The 18,920-nt window shown below is 41.2% G+C and overlaps 1 protein-coding gene across 3 annotated transcripts in view; it reads left to right on the top strand.

Annotated features, from left to right (window-relative positions):
* The window catches only part of PRIMA1 (proline rich membrane anchor 1), a 55,604-nt gene that overhangs the window by 30,522 nt on the left and 6,162 nt on the right, over positions 1 to 18,920 (top strand). For 2 of the 3 annotated variants that reach the window (XM_027673873.1, XM_027673872.1), the window contains one exon: positions 2,362 to 2,491. In XM_027673873.1, coding sequence (XP_027529674.1) covers positions 2,362 to 2,491 — 130 coding nt within the window. Of the gene's footprint in view, positions 1 to 2,361; positions 2,492 to 17,469; positions 18,249 to 18,920 lie in introns of those variants that run through there. The other variant, XM_027673878.1, reaches the window with a different exon arrangement.

Raw genomic sequence — 18,920 nt, 5'->3', positions numbered from 1 at the left:
AAATAGAAAATAATTTTTAAAGCTGTGTGAAGCCATGAGCCACTAAGAAAAAGGATTCCAGTGTGACTTCTTGTGCTACTTTCTGAGTGCCTGATCTGAACCAGTGGGGAAGGGAACTGAGCCAGATGGATTAGGAGTCACCTCCACATTAGCAGTTCATATTTTCCTGTCATTAATGACTGCATACAGGCTGTCAGAAGTAATATTTACTATTCAATCTCACATATATCTGTTTATTCTCCATGTAAAAATACTGTGATAAACCATGGAGGAGAACAGACATGTGGCAAACCTGGCTTTATACCCTGTCTCTGCCATTTGTCAGTCTCATTTGTTGTGCTGAGGAGCAACCCAGTCTCACTATCATTTTGCTTTATGACTAGTTTCGTTGATCCTGCCTTTGAAGAAGAACGAGGATTAGATAAGGATAGCTGCACTTCTCACATTTTCTGTGACCTCATCAAATTTTACATGACACCTGATGATGGATGTGTTCCCTTTGACTTCACTGCAATCTTTTGTGTTTTTCAGGACAACATGAGAAGGGTAGAATTGCCCTTGAGACTGCCTGCTCCTTCATGCAAAAATTTTGTCATCTTTGAAATGCCTTTTGTTCTCGAATCTTAGAAAAAAATGACATTGAAAACTTTCAGAGAATATTAAAATCATTAGCTTTATCACAACAGAATAAATAATTCCATCACCCACTGAAAACTGACTTCTGCAGCTGACATAGTAATAAAGTAGAAATTCAGTTGCTGGGACCGTCTAGGAGTGGACATAGTCAATGCAGGAGCCAGGAACCACTAGTTTTTAAAATCACTACATTTTTCAGCTTTCTTTTTCTCTCCTATAGGGCAAAAACCAACAAACAAATGCAAAAAATACCCCACCCTCACAGTCAATATATGCACAATAAATGGAAGGCAATATTTGCTAGACAGGTATGACCATAATGATAGCATGTGTTGAGGGCTGATGCATGTGAGAAAGACAACACATTTTATTGGTACCAAATGCTGAATGCCCATAAATTATCAGGCTGTTGGGTTTATTATTTTGGTTACTTCTTACAGTGCTTTACCCAGTCTTTTCCTAAGGTGCTCCTGGAGATTTCTTGGGATGAATGTTGCCAACTGCTCCATACCTCTTGCAAATGGAAAAAAAATCTTATCTCAGTAATTCTGTAGTTCAGGATTTAACCTGTTGAGAATTAATCTAAGGATATGTGTATGTCTTTTCCTAATCAAACACAGGAGATACAGCAGAGGTCAAATCACAATAAATAATGCTAGACTGATGACATATTTTACCTTGTGCAGGTATTTGTGATGTATGTAAAAGGGAGTTCAGAATATCAAATTAAACAATTAGACTCAAAAAAGACCTTTTTGCTATATTTAATTCTCTCCCCTACTTAGCTGAGCACGTAGATATAGACAGTCCCATTGACTGATTCGTTATTAAACTTCACTTAAGGTGACTGAAATTCTCATGGAGTTTATGTGATTGCACATGCTGCGTTAAGGGTCTCTTTGCCTTTCGTAATACACTGGTACTGCTCATGGCATTGGCTGTTGCTCACCATTCTTCAGGAAATAAGTATCCCCTCAAAGCATGGGAAAAGGAACATGGCCCCAAAGAAAAATATATTAACTGAATGCCACCAGATACAAAATATTGTTTGTTTTGAGTAATATTTACATAAAAAATTCTAGCCCTAATTGTAATAGGAAAAATGTAATAAGTGGTTATATTTTCACAAGTTAACATTTTTTAATGTTAACATTTCTTAACTGTTTGACTTAGAATTAAAAGACAGTGCAATGAAAAAGAAGCTTGTCAACTATAATACTCTGAAAGTAATTAATAAATGTAATAGAATTCATATTCTTTTAAAACAAATCCCTCTTCCTCACTCAAAGGTTACAGTAATATTAGCTGCAGTATGGATTGGTAGGCACTGCTGCAGCTCCCCAGCAAACCTCCCCTAATGGGCTTTCAAAACCTACTCTTATCAGCTTAACTCTCTCTAAAATTAAATCTGATGCAGCAGGAGATGGCAAATGCAGAGGGAGATGTTTCCCACGAGTAGAAGAGCTGAGCCTTTCTCCTTCATGCTGAGCACCAGATTGTAGACAATGCTAACACAGAGAACTTGGTCGTCTGGGGACCATGACAAGAAATATCTAGTACCCAAAAGAGCAGTTGGTTGCTGGGGGAAAAAAAGAAACGTGAAATAACCTCTTTGCCTGTATCTGTGGCCCTGGTATAGTGCTACTGCAGGGGAGACTGAAGTGTATCTGATTATACCCTGTTGATTTGGGGGAACTCATGTATTTTTCTACTCTGTTTTTACAGCTCCCAAGTCTACCTTTTGTCCCACTGAAGAGACCTGGTGGCCAGGCCTGATTATTATCATTGCAGTATGCTGCGCCACACTAGTGTTCCTCTTTGTAGTTGTCATCATTTGCTACAAAGCCATAAAAAGGTAAGACTCCAGATGCTTTTACTGTGCCTAAGGCAATGTAGCCCCACAAAGGTTGACCCAATATTTGCCTGACACTTTGTTTTGTTTAAAGGCATCCTAAAGACAAAAGGCATCCTGTAGACAACGTGTTTCCATTGGAAAGTTACTTATGTACCTTATCTTGCCTGTGTAAAGGGTGAAGTTCAGTCATGGGCATGAGGAGGGGAAAAACTAGAAATGGGATAGAGTGCAGTGTCCAGATTAATAACAACTTGCCTGAAGTCAAATTGCTGCAGGTCACTGGTGAATGTGGAGAGCTTTGGCTTGGCCAAGTATAGAGGTGGGAAACTGTCCTGTCCACTTCTGGTAGTATTCAAAATTTCCATGAGGGATATAAGATTTTTGTCCCAGGCCCATCACTAATTTTAGCACTTCAAATTGATGCAAGCTCTTTTAACTCTAAGTCTAGGGTAATTTGTATAGTTTTTCATTTGGCAGGTTTTCATTTGGAGGTTCTACTTCTAATTTATTCTTCCTTCAAAATTATAACCTACGGAATGAAATTCAAAACCTGTCTCTTTTAATGTAAAATACTCTGTGAAACCTATGTACAACACAGTGTGTAGTAACCATTTCAGGTCACTGTCTTTGCAATAGCTGTGCTTCATATGGCCTCGAGTAGTTAGAAAGTATTGACTTCAGGTACACAGAAAAATGAGAGTGAGAATAATTTCTTCACTTAAATAATATTTTATATTTCTGGTGAAAAAAGTCAAAACTAACATTTCTGTATGAACGCTCCAACTGCAAGTCCAAAGGGTCAACTTAGAGGAGAAAGTAACTTGTGGGACTTGTAGGCTAGATGGATGAAGGTTCTTTTCTCCTCTGTTGGTTTTAATGTGGCTCTGACAGCACCTCACAATAGTGTCTTCATGGTGTCACTGTTTTATACTATAAGTGTCTTGGACAGAAGCTCTTAGTATATCCAGGTGACCCAGCCTGAAGTAGAGATTGCAATATGCCATCCATACCTCTCATGAGACACTGCAGTGACATTGAATTGCAGCTTGGATTAAATAACAATTTTTCTCAACTTTGTCATTTTTGAATAATATTTTCTTGGGGGGGAAAAAAGAAAAATAAATGAAAATACCTTTAATGAAAAATGTTATCTCCATGCAGAGCGATTGCAAGATTTCTGTTGAGCCTCAGCAGGGACATCGCAATGGTGGAGCACTGGACATGCTTTGTGATTGTTCGAAAAATTTATACAGGGTTTGAAAGAGCATCAAAAAGGGAGAATTCAAACAAGAAGAGAGAAGTCTCTATTTTATTTCTTATTAAATTTACATAAGTATCTTTGCTATTCTAGTTTAGCTGAAATGAATGTTTATTATTTGGGGGAAGCTGGAAAGCTTTCACTGTAGCAACTGCACTTTCAAAAAATGATTTCTGGAGGATAGAGATCAGAGTCCAATTGAATTGGTAACACAGTGAAAAATCTCTCACTTATAGATCCTGATCTATCATTGCTGCTCATTTCTATTTGTCTGCCAAATTGTGAATGATTTGTGTCAAGGCTGCAAAATATACATGTGGGAGCAGTAACCCTCCAGGGCAACTTATGCCTAGCAAGGAATTGCTTTTCAAATCTGCCGTGATGCTGGTAGATGGGAGGAATAGATGGGAGGAACAGAATCAAAATTTAAATAGACAAATTTAGAGCTGCCTTGCAAAGGTTTGGGGAATTCACATAACAGCCTGATGCTTCATGTCAGTGAAGAATAATACTGATACTTGATGAAGACACCCATTATTTGTCAACAATATGAATATCAACATACAAGTTATCTGCTTGAACAGGCATTAAGCTCAGAGAAAAGTGAAAATTCCTCTTAGATCTTATTGTTGACATTCACACTGCTGACAAATGCTAAGCTGAAAACTGCTCGAATGTGGGATGGACAGCTATGAAGGAAAATCTTATTAATTAGAATTTTACAGACTAACTAGAGCATTTCTTTTCATCAATGAGTCATTCTTAAAACAGTTCTGCTAAAAGAATGCCCTAAAGTGCCTGGCAGCATTCCCCAGCAGTTCAGGTTTCTTGATCCACTGTGAAAGATATCTATTGATAAACGCTGGGAAATAATATCAGATGCTTCACAAGAGAAGCATCTCTACCTTCAACACAGAGTATTATTATATACTGTTGAGCTGAATCGGCTTTAGTTAGAGTGAGAAATCCTCCACTCTCTTTTTTCATTGGGAGGTAGAAGTGGGTAGAGAAAGAGTAAGGGGATTAAGCTGGGTGATACTGAAGCCTAGAGTCCCTCCAGTGGGTTCCCAGCCTCTGGCCCCATAACTGTTGGCTGCCCTGTCCTTTCTTACACCCCCATCCCACCAGCTCTCCTCTGCACTTCTCCCTCTAGGCCCTCCTTCCTGCACATCTCCTGGAACTGTAACCTCTGTCATTTCAGCATCTCTGACAAATCTGTCTCCTACCTCCACTGAAGAGATGGTGAAGAGTGATATAACAGCAGTCATCTGGTTGTAGGGTGTAACAAGGGTTAAATGTTTTAGTAGGAAAGTGCAGGCAGGGATTTATTTGCACAGAGTTTGTATCTGTTGTATTAATCCCTCACTTTCATGTGAATCAAATTTGAAGTAGAAAAGAAAAGGAAAAATCCTATTGTGCTTAAGTTGAAATCTCATTTCCTGGTTTCAAAGGGCCAGACCCAGTCAAACTCTCTCATGTCTGCTTTTCTGAAGCAGGAAGAGAGGGACTAACTGTCCTCGAGGTATCGTAACTCAGATGTATTTTTATTCAATCTGTATATAAACTGTTTCTCTCAGGGTGGTTTGTTTTCCCTTGTAAAAACTGAAACTTCAGCATATCACCAATTTTAGGCACTAAGACATTTTGTAATAAAATACAACCTAGTGGATTGGTGCTTCTTTGTATGTAATAACTACATGAACCAAGCAAGCATGCTACCACCTCCATCCGTGCATCTCCCCTGGAAATACTCAGGTTCTCCCAATATGAAATGGTCATAAGAAATGCTGAAATCCATGCCAATGAATGGATTTGACCTCTCTTCTCCATGAGGGAACTAATAGCAAATTGCATCTATCAGCTTTAATACTCAGAGAAATGCTAGGCAGGTTAAACTCTTGGGAAAATACATATGGAGCCATACTTCAAAGGCACTTCAAACAACCTCTAAATTTTCTCTGTGTGTTGCTGGTGACTGCAGCATTGGACACTGCATGACCAGCACACCAGGTACAGATGTGTGCTGCCGCACAGATCAAGCACCAGAGGACATCATACATGATAGTGTCGCTTAGCACCATCTGTGACATTTGCAGATTTCTAGGACAGGCTTAATCACTGGCTGGAGCTCAGCCTCAGTGTAAGCAGTGGGACTTTTCCACTCATTTAATGGATAAAAAAGTGATCTCACAACCAGTGATTTCTGTAAAACATAGCAAGAGCAGATGAATAACTGGTTCAAAATCTAGAATACCTCCAAGTAATTACCTATCATGTCGCTGTCTGTAAAAACTTGCCATTCTTACTCTTGCCCCAGAAGACTGTCATCAAGAAGTAAAACCAAGAGGTCCAAGGACAGTTCATAACTAGCATAAGCTGGAGGAAGCCGGATTATTTCAGTATATTACATGATCTGTGGGCTTGGGCAAGTGCACAGTGAATGCCAGCAGCTCATCTTCATCTGGTGTAAATCAATTCAGAGTCAAAAACAATCAGTGGATTTTAATTCATTTTAATCAGCTGGGGAGGTGACTGTCCCTTAAGCTTTTTTTAACATCTGCAAGAACCTGAATAATAGTAAGACAGTAAGACTGAAGGAAAGTGAGAAGTAAACAGAGTAAAGAGGATTAACGAGAGTTATTTGGTAAATAAGCAGATGAGATGGGGGGGAGAGGGACCTGCAATATATAATCCTATTTCTGCAGCTCACTGGTGTGTCGGTGTCTGTGAGAGGAGTAAGATATTTACATAAAAGGGAAAAATACATCCCTGTCTTTCTGTATGAAATTAAGATACTGGAGCCATCTCTCAAACCTCAAAGTGGAAAACAAAGCTGAGCATCCTGGTCTCTGTGTCAAGTGATGTGCCAGCTATGCAACCAGGCAGGAGGTGTTTCAGATGGCTTTCCAACATGTGAAAAACATATATTTAGTATCTTCAGAACATCCATACAGTCTGAGATGACCCATGAGCAGCTCAGTGTGTCTAGGGATGTGGCTCCTTGGCTCTGCTGGATTTTAGGTAGGATGGATACATCTGTTCTCAGATGTACCACAGGGCTTGCTGCCAAAGAGCCCTCTTGCTAAGTCAGCAGGGGAAAACAGGCTGATGATAGGCAAGTTTTTCATGATACACCTTTTGTTCACTATTCTAACTTTGTCAAGCTGCTGTTTTGTATGTGTCCCATAGCTGAGAGAAAGGTGCCATAAATGCCTACATATGCACTTCCTTAAATAGGCACTGAGTTCACCTTCAAATAATAATTAAATGGAAGAAAACATTGTACTGAAATAAAACGACAGGTCATATTTAAACTGTCTTAAAATTCATTGCTCAGGTATTTTTAGGGTGCTTAGCATTAGTGTATGATTTATGGTCCCTGTATACTGCAAGATCTAGTTGCGAAAGTGGAAGCAAGGTTCTGAAATTTGGCTTTGTTTAACAAAATGAGGCAGATGCTTGTGAGGCAAAAACACTGAGGAGGCCAAGAAGTGGCAGTGGGGGCTGTGGTGAGAGTGTCCCATGGTGCAGGAACTGATTGCCCACTAAACAGGCCATGGCCCTGTACCTTTCCTCCAACCCATTTTGTACCACTCACTCCCCCAAAGAGCAAGAACTGTGTAGTCCTCTACATGGCCATCTCCTGTGAGCCACAGAGGCCAAGCACGATCTAGTCCAAAATCATTATTAATTGGAACAAAACAGTGCTGTCTGTTGTGGGGAGAGAAGACAGAACAGCATCCTAAATGTACTTATCCACTTAAAAGAAGATACTCGTGGCATGACTGATGACAGATGGGTCAAGGTGAATTGAGATTGTTGATCTCTTCTATTCTACCTGACATATTAGAAGGTTTTGTACTGAAATGATGCCTTAATTCTCAGCAAGTTACAGCAAAGACAGCAGTTACTCAGGAGATAGAGTAAGATAGTTGATAGAAAAGCTGGGTTTAAAAATACTGTTTGAGTGGGGAATGCTGAGAGGGAACAAGAAGGTCTGTGGGGGCAGATCTCTGTCTCTTTGATGCAATTCATCGATGTCAGACCAGTTCAGTTCTGCAAAACAGATCAACCTCTAAGAAATGCCATTCAAAAGGGAATAGGGTATTCATTGGAGGATCTTGGGAATGTTACTCAGGGCAGTTGAAAGACTTGAAAATTTTGGAAAAGCAAGGAAAACACACTGTAGCCCAATTCCACTGTCTGAATGTCGATGCTTAACAACAGCAGGATCAGTATCTACCACTGAACACCACTGTCCAGGTCTTCTGTTATCCCCAACCAAAGCCCAACATCCCCATGTGTTGCTTAGCCTCTCTGTCTAATCATCTCCCAGTAGTTAATTTACTCTCATCTTTGGAATGAGGCTGCAGATGGTCTTATAAAGACAATTTAAATACCCTGAGAAACCAGTCTTTCTTCAGGAAATCCCATATTTTAACCATCAAGAAATGAGTTCATAGAATCACAGAATGATTGAGGTTAGAAGAGACGGCTTCTAATCCAAACTTCTGCTCTAATAGAATCACCTAGAGCATGTTGCTCACATTTGTGTTCTACTGGGTTTTGGATATCTCCACAGATGGAGAGTTCTTGCTGGTTTTCTTGTGTTCTTTCAAAGCTATCACTATTTATTAAACTAAATGTAGCCCTGCCTGATGAAAACTATGTGCTAGTACAAGGAAAATCAGTTGCTATCCCAAACAGTATTGAAGTCTAGATGTTGGTTGTGCAACAATTTCCAGGGTAGTGTTTATGAGACAAGCAAGCTGCTGAACAGCTTTATGACTTGACCCAAGCCCACTAGAAATTCCAGAGCTCTGCTGTATTTGTTCTATTAATTTAGTGGCATCATTGGGGATTTTGGACAGGTCACTGGTAGTTGGTGCTGCCCTGTGTTTTTTGGGTGCATCAAGATGAAAGAAGATTGGCCTCATTTTTTAAGTACAACAGCAAAAGTATTGCTACTACTTGTTAGGTTCCTTTGACAGATCAAGGACTGCTGTATAAAGTGGATGAAATAGTCTTTTACTTAGAGAGACAGCTGAGCCAAGCTGTATTAGCACTGCTGTGCAGGACAGTTTGCTTTGCTGTTGCCTCTGCAGAATGTGTTGGTTGGATAAGCAGAAGGATCTGCTCTCCAGTGATGTCAGTCTGGGATTTTTATAAGTGCTACATGTTTTCATAACTGTTATAGGGAAAGATTTCTCTGTCTCTTCTAAGTTGTACAAACTCACATTCTGCTAGGGAGAAAGTTTGTGGTCATAAATGGATAAAATGCCCTAGTGTTTCTCATAGCTGAGAAGACTGGAAGCCTTTAGGAGGCTTTAGTCTTTAGCATAAAGCAAGTGGTCCAAGTGTTTCACAGAATACTCTCTTATGGATCATTTTGCACTTTTTCACTCCTAATTTGTGACGTATTGATAAAGATGCCAACAGAAATCTGAAGAGCATTACGATCTGTCTTGTGAACAATTAACTTTCCACTGTGACCTGAAACAAACTTCTCTTTCTACTGCAGAAGAAATTGAACAGGCAGAAGTCTACCAATAGAGCCAAGTATTGTAGAGTTACTGCCTCAGTGCAATCTAATAGCCATGGGTGGATTTTACATGCTCATAACAGACTATAATGCTCATGGTGGTCTAATTGTATTGGTTGGATTTACCCCAGCACAATTAGAAGACACAGGTGAATGCTAGAGCTTTAAAATGTACAGGAGAGTTGCCAGGTTTACCATGATGTTTTTATTACATTTTTTTCCTGAAGGCAAAGAAATAAAATTTTCTTAGACCTTCATATAATTTTTAAGCCAATCATAGTTTTTGCAAGCTGACATGAGGTCACTTGTGGCTGACCCTGTTGGTGAAAAGCCACAGCTGTGGCTGAGGCATACCCAGAACATTTGAAGAAAGTTTTTGTCTTGATTTGAGCTTAGGACTGTGTCTTTTACAGCCTGCAAGAACCCAGCAGCAGCATCCTGGGGTTCTTGGGTCAATCTTTTTGTAACTCAGAAGAAGAAATTGTACCCGTGGTAGTAGGGTGGCTGTGGATCCTTTACTCCAGCTCTGTATGACCCAGAAATTCCCTCTACACAGTAAGATTCCTACAGAAACTTCCTGGGTGCCCTTATTGCCCCTTTTGCTTTCCATCTGGAGTAAAAGCAATAAAGCCTGATTTCTCCAGTGTCTGAATAACTGCAGCTCCTGGTGAGTTCAGCACACATGGTGAATTTGCAGGAGTTCTAAAATCCCAAAAATTAGAACAAAAAAGTTAGAAAAGCATGGGAGTGCCCTAGCAGTTCCCACACATGCCCCACACTGCCCCAGGCAGGCTTTGCCAGACTCAGTCTGCTCTGCCTCAGGCTGACAAGAAACCAGACCTGAACAAGAAGCAGCTGAGCACCAGTTGATCTCCCACCCATCGCATGTATCCAAACACTCTCAATATGATCAGACCATTCAGCACCCCTCTCAGCCCTGTGCATATGCCCCTTTCCCTCCCAATCTCTGCCCTTTCATGTTTTCTGCAGAACTTTATTTTCTACATCACCCTACCATTGCCCCAAATTTGGCCAAGTAGAAGACACCCCCTTCCTGCCTGACCCTTCAGCATCCTTCTGGCTAGCAGCCTTGGCTTGGTGCCACCCTTGACTCCCCTAATTTGTGGCTTCTGCTGGCTTTGATTTTGATGCCTGGCTTTAACCTGGACTCCAGTGCGCAGAAACCCCAGGGAAAGGCAGAGCTCAACAGCAGGAGCTGCACTTGGAAGCACTTCCCTCCTGTGCAGGGAATCCCAGCCAGAGGTAACGAGGCATCTGATGGAAACAAATTTTATTTCCCACTCTAATTTATGTGCATTAGCTTCACACCTTGTTTAGTTAGTCACAACTTGGTGTGTTAACAAGATCTCAGCTTTACCATGCCCTCACAGAGAGCAGGTGTTAATAAAGAAAGGCTCAGAGGTTCTTGTCCACTTGAGATGGTTTCAAGGGTCCCCACTGAAGGAAGATTACATCCTGCGCATACCCCCCTTGCTGTGCTATTTACTACCCTGCAGTCACACTGCCCAGCGGGAAAGGGTGCAGACGGGGTCCCCCTCTGCAGATCTGTGACACTCCAGGGGTGCACATCAGTCACTTGCAGCCACCCTTGAGCCCCTTGCAGCTGTGCTGCCACCACTTGTGTGGCTGCACGGTCTGATTTCTGCTACCTCTGTCCTTCCTCCTCTGCACCCTGTGTATTTACTGCTGAATATTTATTATGCTGCAGGGTTGCTAAGCAGCACATAGCTCCCTGCTTTGGAGAGCCTTGCCATGAAGGCAACATACACGGTAGGTCAGTGTGGGCAGAGCTGAGGGTGGGAGAAGATGGCACTGTCTGGGGTGGTCCTGCTCTGCCACACTCTTGCCTTGCTCTCACACCAGTGTCCCCTCCATCAGCAGGCACGTGGTCACCCCCTCCGGTATGGCTGGGCTGGAGAATGATGCTCCTGGTTTATCCATCTTGGAATGCTGCTGGCTAATTAGCCATGTCAGAGAGCATGCGTGGAGATGAATGCCACAGCATCCATTCCCCAAGCTAATGCCGGGTGAAGGAGTGAAGCACTAATAACAGAGGGTTAAAGACATTTGTAAAGAGATGTATGTAGAGTCTGATCCCAGCTATGTGCAAGGTTGGAGTGGGAAAATATGTAATTCCTCGTTCTGGCCTTTAAAAGAAGCCATGAAAAGAGGTCCCACGTGGAGAAATAGTGCTCCCTTTGGTGTTTGCTTTTTGAGGCAACAGCATGAAACTTTATGACATGTTAACACTCCCAAGCTGCTGGAACTGTAGGTTCTTCCCTTCAGTTGCTCTGAGCCCTGAGAAGCCATTGTGGAGACTGGCTGAACTCAAATTCTTCCTCAGAAATTGTCCCCAGTTACAATTTTCTAAAGCCACATCTGCACAAAACTGAATCTTTGCATAGACATCAAGGTATGCAGGACTTTCTGGTTGCTCTGCTTCTGCATGGACTTGCCCCATTGCACACCTGGAGCATGGGAAGGCTGGGACCACCCTGTCCAGTCCATGAACAGCGGGTTTGCATTTATCCTGCAAAGAGCAGGGTCTGGCTCTGCAGACTTTTCGTTGTGAGTGGAGAAAGCCAGAAGCAGATGCTTGGAAATAGTGGTTTCACTCTAGTTGGAGGTAGAGACAGATTGCCTCAAATGAAAAATGATCTAGATAGCTGCAAAGGTCAGTTCATTTTACAAGTTTTGATTTTCTTCTCAGTTCCTTGCATTTATTTGTGTTGCAGACACTCTTCTCTTGAAGACATTTATAGAGCAGAAAATCTACAGAGAATTCTTGTTCATCTGCACAGAAATTAATCATACTATTTAAATAATTTTGTGAAATAGCAGTAGCCTTGTTTTTCTGTATGGATCAAGTCTTATCATTCAAGGTCTTGCCTATGTTTACCAGTGACTAAATGGCAAGGTAGTTACTTGTATTGAGCAAAAAATCTGGGCACAAAGTAGCACAGAAGATCAACTTTGTTTTGAGGATGGAAAAGTCCATTGCCTAAAATGGCAGTATTTACAGTCACTTGGCTGGTGAGAGACATACTGTCCTTCAGAGACAGCAAGAGAGCAGCGAAGAGCAGCCCTTGATCATCTCCTCCCTCAGTCCCTTATTATTCCAACCCCACATCTTTCTAGTACTGATGCCCAACCTGACTGGAAGCATGGGCACCAAAAGCCATTCAGTTTGCAGACATGGTAGGGGATTCTTGTACCTTTTCCTTCCTCCACTTTTTCCTCCAATATGGAAGCTGTGTAGTTTTCTCTCTCTCCCTGCTCTCTCCTCCAGCGATCCCAGTTCAAATCAGTATTTTGAGAGTGAAAGAAACTTTTATTTGCATCTCCAGCCTAAATTTACCTATGACTTCTTCTCATTTCTTCCTTTCAAATGCCCTTCTCCTTTTCTGGTGTTCCCTGAGGCCAATCCCATCCACTCTTTCTTTTCATTAGACTAGACTGTTCAAGTTTGTTTATTGTCTTCTATAAGAAGTTAGGACAGAAATTGGAACTGGCTACTCTCTTTAAATTATAGACTTGTTAGGACGGATCAAGCCTAACACAATAGAGTTACATATAATTCCATTTATCTGGGTGGGACATACATATTGCCAATCCCAGGCTGTTTCTGGATTGCTTGGCAGATCGTGGTGCACCATGAACTGAGCTCCATGAATGTGCCTTAGCTGCCTACACTGCTCTGCAGCAGGACAGGCCTTTGAGGAGCAGGAGTGTGCCCAGCTCATCCCTAAATGGCACTGCCCAAATGGCAGGGCCATGGACATGACCATCCTCCAGACATGTTTTGACTTTGTTCCATACATTCAATGTCTTTTTTTTTCTTCTTTTGGTTTTGGGGGTTTTGGTTGGGGTTTTTTTGGTTTGTTTTTAGTTTGTTTGTTTGAGGTTTTTTATTTCATTTAATGGCTTTTTGCCAGGCTGGAAAGCTGGCAACATGAGCTCATTTTTTTATATTAGTCTCATTCATTTTTTTTCTTTTTGTAATAAAAACATATCAACAGTGTATTCCACACTGCGAACACCCTACAGACGTCAGCTGTAATAACCCTCCAGTCAATAAAACCTTTTAAAGATCATTAGAGGGAATGCAAAGAATGGGTTGCAATGTGAGGGGTCACTGAAAGTACTTTTATCAATTATGTCAGTTAATTGCCCAGTATCCTAATAATAAAGCTGCTTCTCTTCCTTAAGATTGTTTTTGTGTAGGAGAAAAATTCTGAAGTTAGCTTCATTGAAGGACTTAGTAGGAAATGGGATTGCATCACCTTAGTCTCCCAGGGACAGATCTTCCTCTGTAACATCAGAGCAAATCTTCCTCAAGTCCAGCAAAGTCTGTGGATTTACTCTGACTTTGCACTGCTCAAAATAAATGAAGACTAAACTCCACTTCTTGAATTTCATGTGCGGCTCAGCAATCTACCGCAATTACTTGCAATCTGAACGGGCCAAATCCTTCCTTCAGATATACCCAGACCGACTTTAGCAGGCTGGGATAGATGCAGTTCTGCAGAAAGAGATCTGCCTGCCATGCTTTGCAAGCCTGAGTGCACCAGCTCAGGGAGCCTCTAAGTGCTGATGAATGGCTGCAGAGCAGTTACGTATGGATTGTTTTTTTCCCAAGAGAAGCACTCAGCAAAGTCTGGATCTTCAATCTGTGCACGGAGAGGGGGATTTGAGTGTGAACCATCCCAAAACAGAAATCACCCACACACCTGCAGGGCTTGCTTAAATATACGCCAGGAACTGGTCAGCTAAAACTGGCTGTGAGGGAGAGCCAAATTAGCGGTAAATTACAGGCTTCGAAATGCTCACGTGAACAGCCAGAAAAGAAGAATCCCTCCTTGGGAGATTGTATCTTGGGGTTAGATCAAAGCCTATTACTGCAATATGACCTCCAGAGCTGTGAAAGATACTTTTCCCTTTTGCATAATAGTCCTAACACTGTGCAGGGCACTTGTACAGATCTTCTCTCCTTCTCCACGCAAGACAGACAGAAAAGGTCTGAAGATGTAAAAATTGTATGCTTACTTGCTCTTGTAAATATTATTTATCATCTGATCACTAGTTTTGTTTGGCCAAGACTGAAGTACTCAAAGGTCTCCAGGGAAAGAATGGCCTTTTCTGATTCACAAAATACTTTTTATTTATTTTTGTAAGGAGAAAAGGGGCAATGAAGCTTGAGGAAGGAGAGCTCCATTGAATGTCCAAAACTGAAAATAACCCAATATACATAGTCCTTCCAAATGCCACAGGTAATATTATCCAAGTTACCTATAAAACTCTCTAGTTTGGAAGAGTAAGTAAAAAAAAAAATCACATATTGGGGTAATAAGTAATAAACACTGGGACAAGACAGTTTGTCTTTTAGATTCTGGACTATCTAACTTACCAGAGAGGAGATGGAAATACGGGGAATGTAAGAGCCTTGGGAGACTGCGAGTACTGAACATTGGTCCATGACAAACACTGAGCAGTAGTAAATGTGTTGCTGAAAGTTGTCCAGATGGAGCTGTGTTTTTTTATAACTGTAAAACATTTACTTTGTACGTGGGAGGTAGTTGAGCCAGTAACCTCTTTCTACAAGTAATGAATAGTATGCTGCCTTTTTTCTGGACAGATAGATGGTCCACATATGGCTGTTAACTAATTTAATAGAGAAAAAACAAGGTTTCAGAGAATTTTCATCATTAGGGTTTCTTCTTTGATTTCTGTCTTTAGATTATCAAATAGAATATATCTGGACTAATTTTTTTTGTCCTTCTAAGACAGTCAAAGGGAGAAGTTGGAATGTGACCCTTCCCGTGGCTCTGAAAACTCTCACCAGACAAGTGTCCTTTTTCAACATGAGCCCCATATGTCTGAGCCATAGCACCAGGCTGGCCAGTAAGGCTCATTGTGGGTGGCTGCACAAAAATTTGATGGCTGTGTCCCTGAAAGCAACTGTTGTCAGTGCACTGAGCTCCTCTAGCAGGAGTCCTGTTCACAAACCAGTCTTAAAAGCAAGTTCACTTCTCCCACCAGTTTCTATTGTAGGAACTGATTTGCCTCTTATGACTGATGGCCAACATGAAGCAAATGGCTGTTTGATGAACACCCCCAGTACTGAGATGTAAACAGCCTCCATTCATGTTCTTTATATTCTTATAAACATGCAAGTTATGCAGATTGATGGTCTAGTAATTGAATAACATTACAAAATTTATTCTTCCAGTCCTACCCTGTATCTGCTAAATAAGGATGTTTTTGAAGTGTGACTAGAGCCCACACATCATCTTGTCTGGGCTTCCAGCAGTGAAGTCTAGCTGAGAGCTCTAAACATAGCTGCCACAAGTACTGCTAGCATCCTAGCCCAGGAAATGAAGCTGAGTGAAAATATGCTTAATAGATGTTTGCCTTGTTTCTTGGACGACTTTTTGTAACCCAGGAAGATGCCACTGCAGTTTGATCTCTACTGGTAAATAAGTAGCTTGGATATTTCTGCTGGGCACTGGGGACTCATAGGATCTATGAGACCCAATTTTATTGAAAAACATTTTTTGTGTGTCGATAGCTAATGAAATATTTGTCATTATGGAGAAGAGCTTTGAAATCATTGCACTTATAAGCAAAACAGCTCTCTGATTTGCCTCCTCCCTTCAGCTGCTTTTGCTGGTGGGGCAGCTCCCCGGCTGCTTATCCTTGCACAGCCCTGTGCTGTGATGTGCACAAGTGGGGCTGTCCTGAGAGCTTGGTAGCAGCTTTGTTATGAGTAGGAGCTTTCTTGAGGTGAAACTGCCGTGAGAAGAGAGACAAGTTCTTTATGCACTATTAAAAGCAACTTCTGAAGAGGAGCTGAAAACACAAAAGGATATTTTGCATGGGTACCTTGTGCCAACATTGGCACAGGTACAGTTGTGCTAAGACAGTACAGAGACGCCTCATAGCTTTCACCATTGGTAAAATCTCTGTCAGTTGATACTGATAGCCATACAACACAATCTTTCAGATATATATAGAGAGAGAGAGATGTATTTTTGTAGATGGCTTTTACAATTCTGTACCACTGCTCAGGGAAGAGTGAAGTTTCACTTTGATCTTCTGAGCATTGGGCATCTCCTTGAACAACACACACTAAAAAAACAGTCCTTCCTCCTCTAACTACATTTGAAAAGAAGAATGACACTCTATTCCCGTTTTGTAAGAAATAGGATATGTGTTTCCTCAGGGAATAATCCAGGGCAGCAAATCCCAAGTCGAGACAGGTGTCTCCCAGCAGTGCTGAGTCGGGTATGGGAACCCCAGAAGGAGATGAATTTGAGATCCTGTCATCTCTCTGCTGCCAACCCAAGGTCACCCCCTCCTAGCTTGACTGGGTTTCCCCAGGGCCCAGCCTTCCCAGATACTGGCCATGATGCACTGGCACTCAACAGAGGCTTTGCTATGGTGGTAGGCCACAGCAAACAGGTTTGCAACACTCAGACTTGCCTTACGAAATCAGGTTTTATTCTTAACTCTCATCCCTTTCAAGCAGGAAGCACCTGAAAGTGTATGAGTTGTGGATTGCACAGTGACTTTTAAACTCTGTTGCAGTTTACTGTTCTGGACAAAACTTACATTCCCATTTCTAAGTGGTCTTATTCTCCTCAAAGCTTCAGTAAGCCTATAATGAGGCATAATAAAGTTCTGATTAAATTAATAGTTTGCTCTGCTTTTGCTTGATTTCGTCTGAATAGTCATCTATAGAGATTTTCTTAAGTGTGTACAAGTGGGACATGAGGTGAAGCCCTCCCCTAATACTCTACCACACAACTGCCTTACTGACAGTAGCTCCCTGTCAAATTTATACCAGTAGCCAAAGCTGGCAAGAAGAGTTTTGTCAAATATACCGAGTTTTGTGGCTAGACATAATAAAGGGTCAAAAACTATGTTTCCTCTAGGAAATTTTCTGAACACAGAACATACAAATTATGTTTGAATGTGCATCATTACACTGACCTTTACACAGGACTCTGCAAAGGATTGGTACAAGCCAGTATGACAAGCCAATATGAAATTCTTTGATAAATAAGGTTTATAATGTGATCAGAACCTCCTCTGAAATTTAAGTTTGATATGTGAAATACACTATTAAATGGATGTTTCATGCTTTCTTGGTTTTAGGACTCATGCCAGTTAATGCATGTGTGGTGATGAGGTCAATATGGAATCTGAGGCATCATTTCAGGCGTGTACTAAGCTGTACAGAGTTGCACGGCCCTTTCATTCACAGATGTTTGGCATGAAGAACACACCAATTTGTTTGCTAAACATCCAAGCACAATGTATAGCAAATCATACTGTAAAACAATGCAAACCACTTATTAGCAAACAGCCTGTTTCGCCTGACACCAAGTGAGTATGTCACAGATATGAATAGTTCCCTACTCATTCCCTTACTAATTTGAAACATCTCTTTGACCAGTGAAGAGCAACCCTGGAATGGAAATACATAAGTGCACGGCCATAGCTTGTCCTCTTAAAGGGGGCTTGGAGTATTACACATTGGAAGATCATGCATAATCTACCTTATTAGGCAGAAAATAGTATAAAGGGGTTCCCCTTGATGTGTAAGAGGACAATTTGCATGCTTGGATCTCAACAGTCAACGAAATTTGGAATAAAAAAGAACTAGTGGCACACAGAGAGCCATGCCCTAATGCAAGGGGGCACTTGAAAAATCTCAACAGGCCAAAATGACCTTGCATATCTAAATACATAGGTCAGTTTTAATCATGATGACAAGTGCATACAAGCGTGCCAAGTCAATGATTTAAATAGTGTAACTTGGTCAAGTTTGACCCCAAATCCATTCCTGATGTGAATTTGGAAAAAAATTGAGTGAAGGAGTTAAACAGAGCAGTCTCCAAGCCTGAACTTTTGCATCGGACAGTAGTCTTCTCATTGAGACAAGAAAATAGCCATAGCAATTGATAAGGCAGAAGAAGAATCTTGATAAAATCTCCATTCCCCCATTTGCAGGTTCTGAAAAAATACCCTTCCAATGCATGCAAGTGCCAGTGGTGTCATACCCCTGGCAACCTCTCCAGGGGAGGGGAAAGAGCAAATGGCAGCTCTCAGGGAAGAGCAATTGAAGGAAAAAAAAAAAACAAAAAGAAAAGGAAAAAAAAAAGAAAAAAAAAGCAGGGAAGAAAGTAAAAAAAGTTTCAGGAGAACTGAAGCAGTCTGTCTTAAAATCACTTCTAGAAAAGAGAAATATGTAGATAAAAATGAGAGGAATATATTTTCTAGCATAAAGAAAAAAGAGGAAGGTTAGACAGGGAAAGAAAATGGAACTGGAGAGGTGCAGAGAGAGACACTAAAGAAAGAAGGGGTAAACAGGAGACAAACAGCAAGTAGAAGTGGCCAAAATGTCTTTTTTGATCATTGATACGTTCGGAACTGGGGGAAAAGCAAAAGGAAAGAATTTTTGAAAGCAGCAAAGAAGTTTAGATAGCCACAGCAATTTTCCTGCCCAGAAAAAAATAAGTGTTGCCATCAAATTCTTCATCCCTTTTGTCAGGGATGTGGCAGGGTGCTTTACAATGTCACAAAAGACAGACCCACAGGACCTT

Source organism: Neopelma chrysocephalum, unplaced genomic scaffold (assembly GCF_003984885.1).
Source record: "Neopelma chrysocephalum unplaced genomic scaffold, ASM398488v2 Primary Assembly neopelma1_24, whole genome shotgun sequence".
NCBI classification, from domain to species: Eukaryota; Metazoa; Chordata; class Aves; order Passeriformes; family Pipridae; genus Neopelma; species Neopelma chrysocephalum.
This window is presented reverse-complemented; position numbering and strand designations above follow the sequence as displayed.